The sequence below is a fragment of the Excalfactoria chinensis genome, chromosome 10 (assembly GCF_039878825.1).
Source record: "Excalfactoria chinensis isolate bCotChi1 chromosome 10, bCotChi1.hap2, whole genome shotgun sequence".
Lineage (NCBI taxonomy): Eukaryota > Metazoa > Chordata > Aves > Galliformes > Phasianidae > Excalfactoria > Excalfactoria chinensis.
This window is the reverse complement of record NC_092834.1, coordinates 13,145,386-13,161,738: the sequence shown is the minus strand read 5'-3', so window position 1 is coordinate 13,161,738 and position 16,353 is coordinate 13,145,386. Positions and strand designations below refer to the sequence as shown.

General features: G+C 42.9%; 1 protein-coding gene across 1 annotated transcript in view; it reads right to left on the bottom strand.

Annotated features, from left to right (window-relative positions):
- Nucleotides 1-15,942, bottom strand: part of LOC140256923 (neuronal acetylcholine receptor subunit alpha-7) — a 37,527-nt gene extending 21,585 nt beyond the window's left edge. Inside the window, exons 1-2 of the mRNA XM_072345819.1 lie at nt 15,737-15,942; nt 14,667-14,806 (exon numbers count right to left, since the gene is read on the bottom strand). Of these exons, the coding sequence (XP_072201920.1) occupies nt 14,667-14,806; nt 15,737-15,791 (195 nt within the window). The 5' untranslated portion in view covers nt 15,792-15,942. The remainder of the gene's footprint in view (nt 1-14,666; nt 14,807-15,736) is intronic.
- Between the last annotated feature and the right edge of the window lie 411 nt (nt 15,943-16,353).

Here is a 16,353-nt window from a genome sequence, read left to right as displayed (position 1 = left end):
TCTCCCAAAAAGATTCATGTTAAATCTTCAGATTGCATCAGTGTTCTCAGTGTTTTGGTCAAGAATTCCATACAGCTGTGTAGGGAAAAAAACAACCAACTTGCTTTGTTGGAAACCAAATTCAGGTTCGTAACATCTTGAATTCTGTTTTGAGAAAAATTTTACCCAGTAAGAATTTTCATAAAAGTTTTTTAATTCCCAGAGCCATTAATGATGGATTCAACATGGAAGGGGGTGCCAGTTTTCAGAATCACTTTGAAGTTGTACCACTTCTGACATCCTAAAACGAGAATCCTCTGACCAGAAGGCTGTTGAGCATTTTAAGGGCCAGCATTATAAAGATTCAGAGGTGTGACACAGCTCACTTCTAGCCTTCTTGAGCGCCTCTTTGAACTGACCCCACTTACTCTGAACCTTAATAAAAGACATCTCTCCTTATTAGCATAAATGGTAGGTTCCTAACTGCTATCTCATCATGAGACTGAAGTTAATAATTGTAATCTGAAATTAAGAACTGGCTGGCAGTCACTGAGAGACTGGTAAGCACTTCCTATATAGATTTTCACTTTTGTTTGCTTGAATGTTATCCTACCAAAACCAAAAGGTTAATTAGTTCATTACCTCTTATCTCACTGTCTCACACTTGCTCATTAAACATTCTCAGCATCTGCTATCAAACTACTAGCACCTAATGAAGTTTTATCCCACCTCATTTAAAATCACGGGATGTTTAATTAGAGAAGGAATTTTTGCTTAACTGCAGCTTGGGGTTTTTTCCTTCTTCCTCTTTAGGGCCATGCCCTGAGATCTGTCTGAACTGAAAAAGCCTGAATTCCACTGAGAATAGGGTCTGGCAGGTGAGTTAAGCACTCGTGAAATGGCCAGTTGGCAAAAGATACTCAAATCTCCTGTTAGTTTCTGGCTTCTTTCAGTGCTTCTCTGATGCTGTCAGATCAAGCTGCTGTCAAGTTGAGCTAAGATTCATGGAAGCTGTCAGGAGCTAAAGATATAATCTGTTGTATAAGCGGTGTTCTCCCAGCAATATACCAGATCCTAGATGGGATTCCTAGCGAGCTGCTAATGTAGCCACAGTGTAGAACTTTGCTATGAGCCTAGCTAGCTGGTAAGTAAATTGGAAAGGAAGAAAAGATCAAACAGTTGGAGGAAAGCCTGGTAACTGGGAATTTCTTGTTCTGAAATAGTCTTTCTCTGCTTATCGATGTGCTTCAACTTCCTGTTCGAAAAATATGGACAGTCATGCTTCCTCAGTTCTGTACTGTATGTAAAGATAAAAACTATAAAGACAGCAAGGTGCTCACATACTGCTGTGTTTGGAGCCATGGGCATGTTTTATGCAGCCCGAGTGTCAGGATGAAGCTGAGGTCCTTAAAACCTTATGGAGAGGAATGGTGGGGCTGAACTTCCCCATTCCCTGGGCATTATGCTGATGCACACCAGCGTCCTGCATTGCCAACCTCCAGGAGGTCAGAGTGGCACTTGTCTAACTTCACCCACCAGGACCCCCTCTGAAAGCACCACACTGAGCTCACCTCATTTGTAACATTGAATCAACTTGGCAGAAGGATGACTACAATTCTCCAGTCTTCATAGGCCAGTGCTAAACAGTTGTATTGAAGTCAAAGGAGGCTCAAGGCTTCCTAGAAATGCCTGTAGAATTGAATTTTGCCTTCTCAAGGACAAGGATAAAAATGATCAGTTTTTATCAGAAAAGCCACCCCAGTATTCTTCACTGAAATGAAAACTGCTGCTGCTTGCCAAGGACTGATTCTGGGCATCCATAGCAAGACTTGATCTTGAAGAATATAGAAAAGGCTGCCTCATAGTGGAGGTGTGTTCGTTACTCCTGAAGACACCACCTTTTGCACGCTGCCTCTGCCAAAAGGCAAGACTAAGTAAAATGCAAATCTGGATGGAATTTAGAATCATCATAGAATGGCTTAGGGACCTCAAGGATCATCAAGCTCCAACCCCACTGCTGCATGCAGGGCCACCAGCCTCCATATCTAATACTAGACCAGGCTGCCCAGGGCCCCATCCAACCTGGCCTTGAACACCTCCAGGGATGGGGCATCCACAACCTCCCTGGGCAGCTGTTCCAGCACCTCAACACTCTCTTGGTAAAGAACTTCCCCCTGACATCCAACTAAAATCTTCTCTCTCTCAACTTAAAACCATTTCCTCTTGTCCTGCCATTACCTACCCTTATAAAGAGTTGACTCCCCTCCTGCTTATAGGTTCCCTTTATGTACTGGAAGGCAACAATGAGGCTGCCCTGCAGCCTTCTCCAGGCTGAACAAGCACAGCTCCCTCAGCCTGTCTCCATAGGAGAGGTGCTCCAGCCCTCTGATAATCTTTGTAAGGATTGTTTGGGTGTTTTTTGTTGTTTTGTTTTGTTTTTGCATAGGAATAAATAGGCATATGGAGAGTTGGCAATGTGAAACAGGTTTTTAGACAATATAAAGGTGAAGGAAAAGGTAGGGTACAGGATTTTTCAGATGAAAGAGATTTGAATCTTTGAGATCCCTCTTTCCCACTTGATTTCCCTTTCACCATAAATGAGTACTGCATTAGCCCTCCTTTCTCTAGTAGTCAGTGATCTGCCTCTATCACTGAGAAATGTGTTTGGCTCAGCTTACAGCACATACTTCCAGTTATGCAAAAAATGCAGTATAAAGGCCATTATCAATGCATAAATAATATCCCATGACAGTGCATGTAACTCAAGAGCAGAAACGGGCCACAGAATGTTTCTGATTCCTTGAAAATGGGTGCAAAAAGTGCAAAATAATAAAATAGTCAGAATTAGAGACAAATTTTTACTGTTTCGCAGTATTTTTCTCAAAACCACTTCAAAGTTAAACACACATTTATATGTAGTGCTTGAAGTTCTGTCATATCAGTGAGATTTTCATATGAAAACTGAGCTCTGACAGCAAGTGACTCCGTGCTGTAATGATGCAGCCTACTGCTGGGATGGAGCACCCCCTGAACAAGGATAGCAGCTCTTAACAAATGATAACAGTGGAGTTTAAGGTGATATGTCTTAGTGCTCAGCCTAGTCAGCATGGTGTACCAGTTCTGCATGGCTGTGTGCCTTGGGCATGTGCTTTCTTCAGGCCAGCTCCCTTTGTATCAACTCTTCATTTGATTCTGTTTGTACTGAATGCCTCCTGAAGTTGCTGTTCATTATTTTATACTCAGCCACTCTATGCCGCTAATGATATTAGCTGAGGATATTTAGGACATCAAAGACAAATTCAGCCCTGAGGCACCTTCACTGCCAGGATGGTACTTGTTGCTGTGACTTTCACACCTTCCAACTCAGAACCTTGGGCTCTTTCACACCTTTAGGGATGCGGTATTGCAGTTCTGCTCAGAGCTTCACTGAATGTCTCCTACCGCATTAATATGAATTTTGCACTTAAATCTCTGAGATCCAACCTGAAAATGTCTTTCTTACTTTGTGTGCTTCTTGATCTTTAATTTATTTTAGCCTTTTTAATTAAAAAAATATATATTAAAATGTTAAGGCAAAATGAAATATGAGCAGTTAATTAAAGGGAAATTTGAAAACTTCTCATAGTAACTTCTAGTTTAATAGGATTGTGATGGGTGTCACATGAATTGTACTTCATACTTCTGTGAAATAGAGAGCTGACAAGTGTTTGTAACACCTATCATTTTGATTACATAGAATGAATGGTATATCTGGCTTTAAAGGCAAGCCACTGTTCTTTGAATTAAAGTGATCTGTTTGCAGAAACACAAGTTATTGTACCTGCACATAGAAATGCTTTATTTTTTACCCTGGATATATATGAGAGACAGTACCTGCTGCCCCAAGGTGTCATGCTGTTCACTGGGCTGTTCCACAGTCTATCTGATGGAACAAATGTCATCTACTCTTTTCACTACCTATGTAGCTGCTGGTGAGGCTTTCTTTACCCTTCAGAATGGAAAAGCTTCTTGTGTTGGGAAAAGAAAGAAGAGAGTACTTTCTTGGAAACTGAAAAGCTGATCAGTTTTCAGTTCATCTTGAGCAAATACAGCACTGACTTGAGCAAATAATTCTGTCATATAAGATTTCATCATGTGAGGGCTAAGAAGAGAGGCAATTTGTCACAGAGTATTTTGCTGCAGGATATCAAAGTCAGTATGACTCAAGGGCATGAACTAAAGGTAAAAAAACAAAGTCAGGGAAATACAAAGTTCAGCCATCAGTAACATATTTCATCAACGCAGGTAATGATTCGATAAAGCGGCAGAACACTACTACGCACCTGTAGGGTTCCTTAGTGAACAAGGAGCCTGTCAGCCATGACAGCTATTTAGCAGTAGCAGTGGACTTTTGACTATCCAAAGCTGACTCTACACCTGAACATTTTTGTTAGCATATCTCACAGCTGCTACCAGAACAACCCAAGCATAGGAAACTTCCAGGAACTGCTCTGCTTGCTGTAAGTAGTGAAAATGAAGACTTAGCAAGCCAGAATGGCATTAATCCCTTTCTGTCTCACTTCAAAACACTTGAAGGTGGGTTAGCCCAGCTGTTAGAATATTTACTAAAAGAACAAAGAAAATGATTAAGCAGGACTTAAAAACAAAGTGAGTTCAATTTTGCTTTGAAAAACAGCATTACCTTCAGAATTTAGGAAATGTAAAAGTAGTCCAGCTTCTCATGTTAATAGAAACAGTGATAGAGGCAGGTTGGAAAATAAAGCAAGCTTGTCTATGACCCTTGGTAAATACCTCAGTCTGTACTATAGTTTATGTCTAACAACAGATACAAACTAGTCTCAGAGACTGATATCTAAAGTCATATAAAATGGTGCCTTGGGAGCCTCTGAGACTTCCATCTGTGAGTGATAACCATCTTGAGTAGCCAAAGCCAGGAGCAGACATAATTTTGTTATGAATGGTAGGTTAGAAGTCTGTGTAGAATTGCTCCTAACTGGAGAAAGTGGAGGTTTTTGCTGAGGATAACCCATTATGGCACAGGTTGCTGCCACTATCCCTATTCAGTTTTAAGAAGGCTGACTTAGGACTGTGAACTGCAATAAATGGCCACTCCATGATTAACTTAAATACCTCACATTTTAAGAGAAATGGACAGAGTTTTGCTATAGGGAGATCCCCTCCTGATCTCCTTCTTTCTTACACAGTGAGAACAGTTTATTGAAGTGCCCTAAATCTCCGGCTGGGCAGAATGCATGACAGTTCTTTGGCATATTCCCAACACAACCTGCTGTCCCAAGCACTTTCCACAGTCTTGAAGGATACAGAGTGGGAATTAGTTTCCATTACGTTTATAATCTCAGAGAAGTTTTGACAGTCATGCTTGCCATTGCCAGTGATAGGGTTTTGTCCTGACAAGAGCTTGAATTTCTTTCTACGTAGAAAGAAATTCTACAGAAAAGGAGTGGAGATTATGTTAACAGCCTCATGATGTATCATTTCTGTTACCATGAGGATGTAATTGTAATAGCAGTCATTTCTGTTTTTCAGTACATCATTATTAATAAGAGGTTGTATTTAGATTTGAACACATTCATCGGTGCAAAGACAAGCAGGGATCAGGCTAATTGAATGAGCAGAGCAGAGCACAGCTAGTGACAGCTTCAGAATATCATACGTTGAAAAAAAAACCTAATCTTTTGAAGAGCAAGAGAGGGAGGTTGAATTTGTTCCAACTTAAGAATTCCCACGATTCACTGTGGGTTCCCCCCAGTTTAATTGCTACATATATTAAATTTGCTAAAAACTCTGTTAAATTTGTTGCAAGCATGCAAAGTAATAACTGCACGATGTCACTTTATTTACAAATACTTCTTGATTCAATTGTATTCACTGACAGACTTCAATTGAGAAGACTAAACCCTGAATTAGCCTTCAGTATTGGCTCTAGGTGTTATCATTGCCGGTCTGACAAAAATAGGCACTCTAGCCCATAACTCATGCTGGTTTCTGGAAAGTGCAGAGCATTCCCTTGGCTTAGAGGGAATAAAAGAGCTCCCACAGCCCTCCTTCCCAGTTCAAATGAGGGAATGGGAGCCTTTGAAGTTTTCTTTGCCTAGAGGTTAGCTGCAAAATATAGAAGTTGAAAGGTCAGGTTGTAACCATCTTGATGTAACACTAATGCCTGGATAGCATCATATCAAGGGATTCAACTACATTTTATTCTTATTATCTCCATCTTTCAAAGTGTAGGCAAATTATGCAAGAAGTAGCTAAAAAAGTTCCTGTAATAGTAATATAAACCATTATTCTGGATGCCTCTGGATGGCTCAGGGTCTCTGCTCAATCTAGGATACTGACACATCACTGTGGCAACTGAAAAATAGTCATTTCCCTTCATCCTCTACCCCACTGTGTGCTTTCAGAAAGTCTGTAGGAACTTAGTTTATCTTCATGTCCTCTTTCTTATCAGGGTTACTTGAACTTTAGCAACAGGTTCAGAATGAAAAGGGAGAGTAGTTAGGCAAAGAAGGGAGAAATGCAGACACGCAGAAACAGACCTTTACAGGATCTTTATTTTCAAGCCTCCCTGAGAATTTAAACCACTAAATAAGATACTGAGAAACTGTGAGGTTGGCTGAGAAGAATACGCTGATGAAAATGAACGGCGTGTCTCTTTCTTCCCAAATGCAATAAGCACCGTGACCAAAATGTCAGAACACCTACACAGTCCTTCAGGCTGCTGTTTTCAGCAACACAAAAGAGCAAACTCTCTCCTGTGAAAAGAGCATTTCTGCCTGATGCAGTCAGAGATGGAGCGAGCATGCCAAAATCCATAAAAATACTTACCTGAATTCTTGAGCTCAGTGAGCAGCTTGGTCAAACTCAGCAGTGCTCATTATTTTTATTGTCTTCATTCTTGCATTTAGTACTTTTGCTGGTAATGTGCAAAAAGCCTGCTTCTGTCCTCTTGAATACTTAACTGACACAACTGTCTAGCTAGCAAGGGTAGTTCTGGGGCTGCCAACCACAGAAATATCTTAATGCTCACAGCTGAACACAAAGAACTTGCCAAAACAAGTCCCAAGTGGCAGTGCTGTATAACTAAACGTTTATGGGGCCACTGACTTTGCATGTGGTTATCAAGAGTCATACATATAACGCAGAGATGTGTTTATATGTCATTAGGAACGTGGCTTCACTTCTCCGCTAGAGGATTTTGGAGGAATGAACTCAATAGGTTTCATATTCTTTTGTTGCTGCCAATAAAATGCTTTATTCTTACGCTCTTAGCACATCCCAGGATAGCTGTTGTTGAAGCTGGCGTTAACAACCCTTCCTTTTATGAATCAGACTCTGGTTTCAGTGAACAGCCATATGCATAAAAACATAAATGAAAGTTAAATCTGAATTTAGCTGAATTTAGGCTTCTTCTAGTTATTCTTGGAAAATAACCAATTGTCATGTTGAATGAATTAAAAATTCAACATGAATTAGTTAACACATTAAAAATAAATATTCAGGTATTTGAAACTCCAAATGAATTTAAAAGGTTTATTTTCCTACACAAGTGCCTGCACTTACACGCTGCCCACTGCCAACCCGTTGTGATATCTAACTCCCATTTTTCCCCCTCCCATTTCCATTTCTTTTAAGTTATCTTTAGCTCAGGAACAGTTGTGTCTGTTGAATAGCTCCACACAGTCTATTCAGGCGAACATGGTGAGGGGTTCTGGTGAAAGTAAAGATTCAAATCTGCACCATCTAAATTTGAAGTAATTTACATTTAAATGTATCTATGTTAATATACTGTTCATAGATAGAAAAGTGTTTGCTTGCTTTCCATTGGCAATGCTTTGTTCTACTGTTGTCAGCACTATTTGATTTGCAAATTAGTGAAAACTTTTTATAGTGTGTGCTTTTCTGAGAGAAAAGCAGTCACTGTATCTGTGCAGACCAAAATGAAAGAGAATAACACATACTTGATTGTTCAAGAGCCATAATCCACTAGGACTAGCAGGTAAAAATGCTAAACCCACACCAGTACTTGTCTCCAGCCCCACGTATCTCACCACAGCAGGGTTGGAGAAGTGTTATCTGCTGGTTTAAATACAGAAATAATCAGAATATTTTAGGCTGGTACTTGAGAAGATCTGTTCTTTGTATTCTGTGTGGAAGCAGAACGTTTTGTTTTCTGTCATCATTCAGCAATTCTAGTAGGTATTAATCTAATTGAAAATACTGAAAATCATATTCCAGCACCATTCTGGTTTTCTAAATTCTAAGGGAGATATCACAGTAGAATGGGAAATGGCCGCAAGATGAAAGTGAAAATATTTTCTCCTTTCAGCATGGAGGGAATAAAAACCAAGCTGCCAAGTGAGAGGAAAATAATGCTGAGAGACACTTCTTCTAATGTACTCGAATGAATGCTGAAATTAAAAGAATAAAGCAGATTTGTTGAGCTTCTGCCACAACTATTGTTTACAAAGAGGCTGCTGAGGTTTGATAAACAGCTTAGGAACTTCCCTAGCACAGTTTCTCAATGAGCCTGTTGATCTGTTGTTTTATTTGCCTTTCCAGATTTAAATTTCTTTTTCTTCCTTTTTTTTTTTTTTTTTTTCCCCTTTTTTTGAGCTGTTTGTTTTATAGTCTGTTTCTTCACAGAACCTGTTCTGCTCCTCTGAATGTCAGCATAATTTTCTCTTTAAAACTTCAAAATACTTCTCATTACTGTCTTGCCCAGCGGGTCCAGAGTGTTTGATTGCAACTACTGAGCCTGCAGATTCTTAATGCGGAGGCTTTCCTAAGTGTGGATGTAAAGTCATTGAAGTCAACTGTATACTTAGACTCTGTAAAACGAAACAAGGACAAAAGCTCTTGAATATATAAATCTAAGTCATACAAGTAACCAGGGCAATGTAGGATGAGCAAACTTTGACTGAGTTCAGATAAACATAAAAAGTTTTCATGTTTTCATTTTTTCTTTGGTCTGCACAAGTGAATCGAGCAGCCTAAAGGAAGAGGATATCTCCTGAGATTCTGCCATTGCTCACTAGGTACAAAGAACTATTCAGCACTTTGCTTTCTCCTAACTAGAAATTTTAGGAGGACAAACTGGAAAATAAGTGAAAACTGTTGTGTAGTGAAAGCTTTAATTATCTAGTTAACGATCCAGCTAGCTGTTACAGTCACATCAGCATTAACACTAAGCCAAAGGAGTAGGGAAACACGCATCAAATCAAGTCAAGCCAGTCCCTTTATTTTCACAAGACAATGTTTAATTCTGCTGTTGTCCTCAGTATTCTCCAAGCCCCTACCAAATGTACGTCATCTGCTAATTTAATGAAAATATTCCTTATTCATCTTCTAGGTGATTAATGAAAATAATTAAGGATGAGATGGGTTCCTGTGGAATTACACCATGCACCTAAATCCTACCATTCGGACAATGAACCGCTGACAATTACTCTGCCATTTTCTAATCCATTCTATAATACGGGTTTATCATGGCCTGACCTTCCAGGCATTTTTTTTTCTAAGAATGTTATTTCAGAAGGATTTACTAAAGTCAAACCACATACCTTGCAGCACGTAGTCATGTAATCTGCTATACATCACTAGAAGTATCTTTATGTTATGTGCCTGAGTTTGCTGAATGAACAGTGCCTTACTCTTCTAGAAAGTTTTTTGTACTGTTCCCAAGATGGAAGTTGGGAAGTTCTGATCAAATGTAGGGAAAAGTTCTTATCTTGACAACAGCTGTGATACTGGAACAGGTTGCTCGGGGAGGTTGTGGAGTCTGTCCTTGGGAGCGTTCAGTACTAGACTGGACACACTTCTGAGTAGCGTGATCCATTTAGGCATATTTGGAAACAGGGGTTTGGGCTAGATTGCTTTCCTGCACAGAGCTTTGAACCAAGATTTCAGCAAATCACGCAGGAAGTAGGTTATTTTTTATTAATTTCATCAAACTGCTTAGCAGTTCTTATTTCAAGAAAATTGAAGCAAATATTTATGAAAACCAAAGGGACCACTTATTTTATCTTCTAATACTGTAATATCTCAAGTGTCCTTAAAGAGCACTTGTTGCTAGTTGGCTGTCTCCATTTTGTTTTCAGTTCAGAACAATTTAATTGTAAGGTTATTTGCAAAGGTTTAAGAGCATCAATTTTTCTATTTAGCCATATAGGAATGAAGTGAACAGAAAGACACCTGGGCTCTCTCCCTTGACTTGTCACAGAAACTTCCATTATTCATCTTTCTACTTCATCCCTCTGCCCTCCTGCACCTAAATTCCAACCTTCCCCCAGACTCCTTTGGCGTCCCTCAGGCCTACCATGCATGTGGTCCCACCTCCCTCCTAAGCACTCCCCACTTTCCTAACTCTCTTAATAAATGTGTCCCAAAACCGCATTTTTCACATGCACTGTTCCCACCCCTCACCCCCTGCATTTAGCAATACTTTACATAATTTACTATATTTGTTTGCATTCACACTAGACAGTTTATTAGCTTGATTTTCTACTGGACTAAAGTAATTTGGGAGCAATTTACACATACTATTCCCTCACTGTGTAGTCCTGATACCCATGTGCATATAAATGTTCAATACCAATAAAATGATCTGCAAGCATAGGGTATAAATACCTGCTCATTCTTGGAAGAAAAAGGTTAAACTAAAATTGTAAGGTAGGAGGCCTCCTCTGTACCAGGGAAGGTTTTCACGTACTGTTACCCCTTTGCTATCAGCTAAGTTAGAGCAGAACGGCAGAGACTTGAAGTAAAGACATGAGCAGCTGGGATTCAGCCTGCTCTGCAGGGGATGTTACAGAGCTGCTCTAGATGGGTGTTGCTCTCAGTTCACCTTGTATCAGCTGAGAGGCCATTAAAGTGAATATATAAACGGCAAGACAGGGTGATGTGACATGTTTTATTTCAAGCTTGTTACACCAGTAATTGTTATTGCAAATAGCTGTCATTCCCACCAGTGTTTGCTTTTTGTTGACAATGAAGAAAACTCATTTGTTTTATAGTGTGGGGCTTAATTTACTTCATGGTTGGTTTCTTTCTTTGCCTGTCAATCCCTGATCTCAGAGAAATAAATGCAGTCAGATTTATAGCAGGCAGAATGAGCTGTAACTAAACTGCTAGGATGAAAACAGCAGCTTCTTACTGATAATGAAGGGGATTTTTTTCAGAAGGCATGGAGGATCAAAAACTCCTTCTGAATCACATTAGCCATGACTGCCAGTCATGGAGTGTACCCAGATTGGCCAGTGATCTGTGGATATTTGCTCTTCAGTTCTACTTGTTTATTATTAAATTGGACAACTCCAGAAGAGTTTAACCCTGCAGCTGACCATCTGCTGGCCTTTGGCCATTCGTCTGTCCAACAGCCATCCCCTCATACAGTACAAGGACACAATTATACCTGCGTGAGGAGCATGGGGAAGAGAAAGCCTCACTCTTTAACAGATGCAGAATCGCAAGGGAAACCTTTATGGTAGAGATTCTGTTTATGCTTGGAAGAAGTCTTGAGGGTGTTCAGCTAATCCCATTCAGGACTCTTTCATCAGTGGTTTAAGGAGGGCTTCTGTAACCTGCGTCAGCAGCAGGAGGATTTGTCCATACAACAAACATTTCCCAGGGTAGCCAATATTCTGAAAGATGTTTAACAGATCTATATAGAATGACATCAGAGCTGCTCCAAAAGTAATGGCTCCTGTTTTATTATGTTGGCCCACAATGTCAGAGTTGGATGTTGGTGGTTTGGCAGCAGAGGGTGAACCTTCCCATTATTCCCAGTATTCCATTGCATGTTGCTGCTGTGTGACAGATGGCAGCAGAGGGGCAGTCTGGCAGAATGGTGTCTGACATGGAAGTGTGGATGAAGTGAAGAAGTGTAATTTATTTCCTTCATGTAGAAAAAACAGCACCCATTGACTTTCATCTACATTTGCTGAACGTTTATGGAGACCAAACAGTGGATGTGAGCACAGTGGGGTGGTGGGTGGTGCATTTCAGCAGTGGTGGCAGTGAGACACCGATGCTGGTGCAGATTTTTACTAGCGTGGCATGCAAGCTCTTGTTCATGGCTGGTGAAAATGCTTAGCTAATGGTGGTGCCTATGTTGAATGCGAGAGTTTTGTAGCTGAGAATTTGCTCTATCAAACAGTATTATCGTGCTCTTTATACTGCTTGTAGTTTCCCTGGAAATAAATAGGAGGCAATTACTTTAACCTATGTACCTAGTAGTGCAAACAGCAACAACAGGAAACAACAGAAACCCCAAAGCATGCAAGTTTTTTTTCTTGACTATCAAAGCAAACCAAGTACTGGAGAAATGTTTCCTGAACAGACAGTTTACAGAAGGCCTTTGAAGCAGACCTCACAGTCCTTTACCAAAGCAGAAGGTCCTCCAGCAGCTGGAGGCCGCTCCCCAGAGGGAGCTGCAGGAGAAGGCAGTGCTAAGCTGTGTGATTGTAGTTGGAATGGGGTTTTATTGAATCCTGGTGTAAGATCCAGTTGAAGCACCACGTGCAGTCTTATTTCTTCAGAAGTACATTAAAATACATTTTGTTTATGTGCAGAGTTAGAATGGGCCTTCAAAGTGGATAAGCCTTCCTGGACATTCTAGCCTAGTACTGCCAAAGATGAAAATCTAATTAAAACCAGGCAGATGGGAAAGCACAGCCACAACTGGAGACTCCATCCAGCAGGAGCTCCTGCAAAGGCTTCTACAGGGCCTCCTGCTGCATCAGGCTCGACTGGAGCTAAAATCACACAGATAGGTCATATGGGGCTGGGCTTGGGGGGTCTCAAGGTTACTTCTGCCCTGACCCCATGCTCCCTGCCATACATGGCGAGACCTGTGGAGGTGTGAGCCAGCAGGAGCAGCTGCAGTAGGACCCCAAACAGCCACTTTCAGGCATTTAGGCCTCTGAAGCACCATCTGTCTCGTGCTGCCCTTCTTCCCTCTCCCTTCAGTTTCCCTCACTTGCTGATCTCTGCCAGGCCTCACAACACCCACTGCCCTTCACATCCCACTGTTTGCTTTTACTGTGCACAACCCAAAGGCATTCAGTTAGAAGATGAATCAAGAAATTAATATGTTGTTGGTTAACACAGTATTATTTATTGGTTTTGTGGTTTTCCTCATTTTCTTGCTTACTTGTCTGTTGTGACTCTTGGTGTCTAGATTCACCTACTACTGCATCTGCAGTGTTCAATATGAAGAAACCCACTTCTTTCAGAATCTCTAAGCTCACCCATAATAAGCATCGTTATCAACACAACCATGCCCACATACAGGTAACGCCATGCTCCTGTCACTGCATGAACCACTGGTACAGGCTTTTGCCTCGTGTCCAAGTTTGGGCCAAATAACCATCCAGCTGTGCACTGCAGGCTATCAGGTGACCGTGCAGTACAGCCACAGCCAGCGTGAGTCTGTCTGCTAGCACCTCTGGCAGTTGTGCTCTGCACAACACGTTCCTTTCCTCCCTTGCCTTCTTTGGAGAAGCACATCCATACAGCTCTGTTGACTGGCTGGTATTGCACACATGAAATCTCGCTGCTGCAGACAGGCTATAAGTGATGTGTTTGCCTGCTGGCCTCAGTGTTGCTCACACTGAAAGAAGTCACTGATTACAACCACCTATTCTCACTTCAGCAAATAGTAAATATCACAATGGAAATACGTATCCTAGTTTCCATCCTAGGTCTAATAACTCTAAAACTTGCAGAAATGTGTATAGAAACTATACGCGTTTAAAGCTGCAGAGTTCTATGTGTGTGCTGACCTCTAGGTACTATGTGAACAACACCTGAATTTTGGCAACCAGCAGCCTGTAAGGGAACTGAATGCAAGCTATTTGCCATGAATAATCCCATCCTTTTCCTGAATTGTGTGGTGCCTTGGACTTGAAGCATCTAATAAAAAGAAGATGGCATCTGGAGGGAAACTTAGTTTAAAGTAATTATCTTCTTCACTAGTGGCCAGAGCTAGTTGAATTCAGTACAATTAAATACTGTAAACACACTTACATGTAGAGTTTGATTTCTGTACAGCTGTGACAGAATGAAGCTTAAATAATGGAAACCAAAAGATCCTGCCTGGCAGGCACTGTGCAAGGACATCCATCACTTACCAACTAACTGTGGCTGTAAAAAGCAGATAAAAACTACATATATACAGTTTTAAAATCTTGTCTAGAGAAGAATAGAAAGAATATAATTTAGATGTTGGACTGAACATCCTCTTCCTCCTCATTGCTCTCCCTTTCCCACATAAGCAGCTCTTCAGTGACCACCGACAATCACTGCTTTTGCTGTTGCTAATTCCCTTATGGGCTGAACTTGTTGGATCTAAGTACAGCTATGGATTCAAAAGGCAAAGTATAATCAAGTTTGAGCTTCATTTATGTATTTAATACTGGTCGGAGTGTAGGGGAAAATTGGCAAGAGCTCAAGGAAGGAGGAAAACTTTACTGTTACATTTGAATTTACTTTTATTATTATTATTATTATTATTATTATTTTAAAGGCAGTCAGAATTTGGCATTCTCTCTTCAATTATGTGCCCTTCCCAAGGTCTTGCAGACCTCCTTTCCCCCCACATGTCTCCATTCTGGGAAGGGAAAAATCCCATCTTAAACAGATAGTTTCCTGTAAGGTTACAGACTCACCACATCCATGATCTGCATGAGGCTGAGAGTGAAATAGACAGTGAGTGGCTGGGAGTCATTCGCAACTGGTCGTTCCAGAGGGTTGTAGTTCTTCAGCAGCTCCTTGTACAGCTTCCTTTGGAACTCTCCTTGCAGGGACTCTTTGGGCACAGGAATAGAGAAATCATTAGGATTCTGCATTGCAAAGTAAGGCTCAGATGTATGTTCTTCTCATTCTATCTGATATTATGTAGCTGTTATTACTCTACATGCTGCATTCTTTGAAAAACACCACCAGAATTCATGTAGCTCATCAGCTGCAATGGCAAAACGCTTTGCCAAATGTATTGTCACTCTTTTCATCCCAAGGGGGATTTCCCTTCCTTGCTGTCCAGCAACTGTAAACTCGAAATGCCAGTGGCCCTTTGTCAACACACGCACCCTTTGGTCCAGCAGCGAGGAGCGATGAGGAGGCAGCACGCTGCATTTTGGCACCTGCCCTGCCACAACCATAACCAGGAGGGCAGAGCACAGGTACGGCAGGGAGCATCAACACGACAACGGAAGAAAAATGGCTCCTGGCTAGGGCTGAGCCATGCACCCCGACCGCTTCGGACTGAGAACTCTTCGGAGCGAGTACTCTCCGCTTTGTTCTCAGTGCAGTCAGCTATCAGCAAAGTGTCGGTACTGGATTAATGTACGTGATAATATTCAGGGATTTCTGTCCTATTGAATGCAGGGAGGATCTTTATTCTGCCATTTTCTATGGAGGGAGAAGGAGCTCTGCACGGATGGAGCAGAGCAGACCGGGCACAGAGGCAGTTTCGGGAGGAAAGGAAATCTGGGTCAGGGAGGAACAGGTCCTCTGACGTGCTCGCTCCCGTCCCCGCTCCAGACAGTTTCCTCTCATTTTCGGTCCCGAACTTCCCCCTGTAAAGCAGCAGCAGTGCCCTGGGGGAGTTAGTCTCGCCATCTCCCCGCTCCGTCCCTCTCCCTGGTCCGCTCCCGGCAGCGCGGGGCCGCAGAGCATCGAGGTGCCGCCAGCCGCCGCGCCCGCTCCCCTGCCCGGCCGTGCCCGCGGCCACACTCACCGCGCACGAGCCCCGCCGCCGCCAGCAGCCACAGCATCAGCGCCCGGAGGCCCATTCCGGGAGCCCGGCAGCAGCAGGAGCCGGCAGCCTCCGTCGCTGCCGCGGACCTGTCGCCGCCGCGGACCCCTCCTGCACCCGCGCGGGGCTCTCCCTGCGGTGCCGGCTCCGGCAGAGCCTGGCGCCTCCCGCTGCCGTGGTACGGCTGCCCTGCCGTGCTCGGCGCCGGCCGGAGCGGTTGCGGAGCCGTTAGCGGGAGGTTACCGCGGGCGGAGCGGAGCGGCGAGCTCCGGCGTTATAGAGACCGGAGCGGGAGCCCCCTCCCCGTGGAAGCCCGCCCGCAGCCCCGGCAGCCCGCCTCGCCCCGCCCCGGGCTGCCCCCGAGCGCCGTCCGCCCGCGCCGCCCGCAGAGGGAACGGCGGCGGCACCGCGGTGGGGCGGGGGACAGCGGGCAGCCGCAAGCGGTGGGAGCCGGATCCCCGCCCGTCCTGCTTACCCCCTCCTCAGCCCGGGGGCTCGGTCTTTCTCCCCTGTCCGGGCTGAGTGAAACAGCGGCAAGGAAGCGGAGCAGGGCTCCAGGTGGGAATTTGGCATTGCTGAGGTCTTGGAGAGGAAGGAGG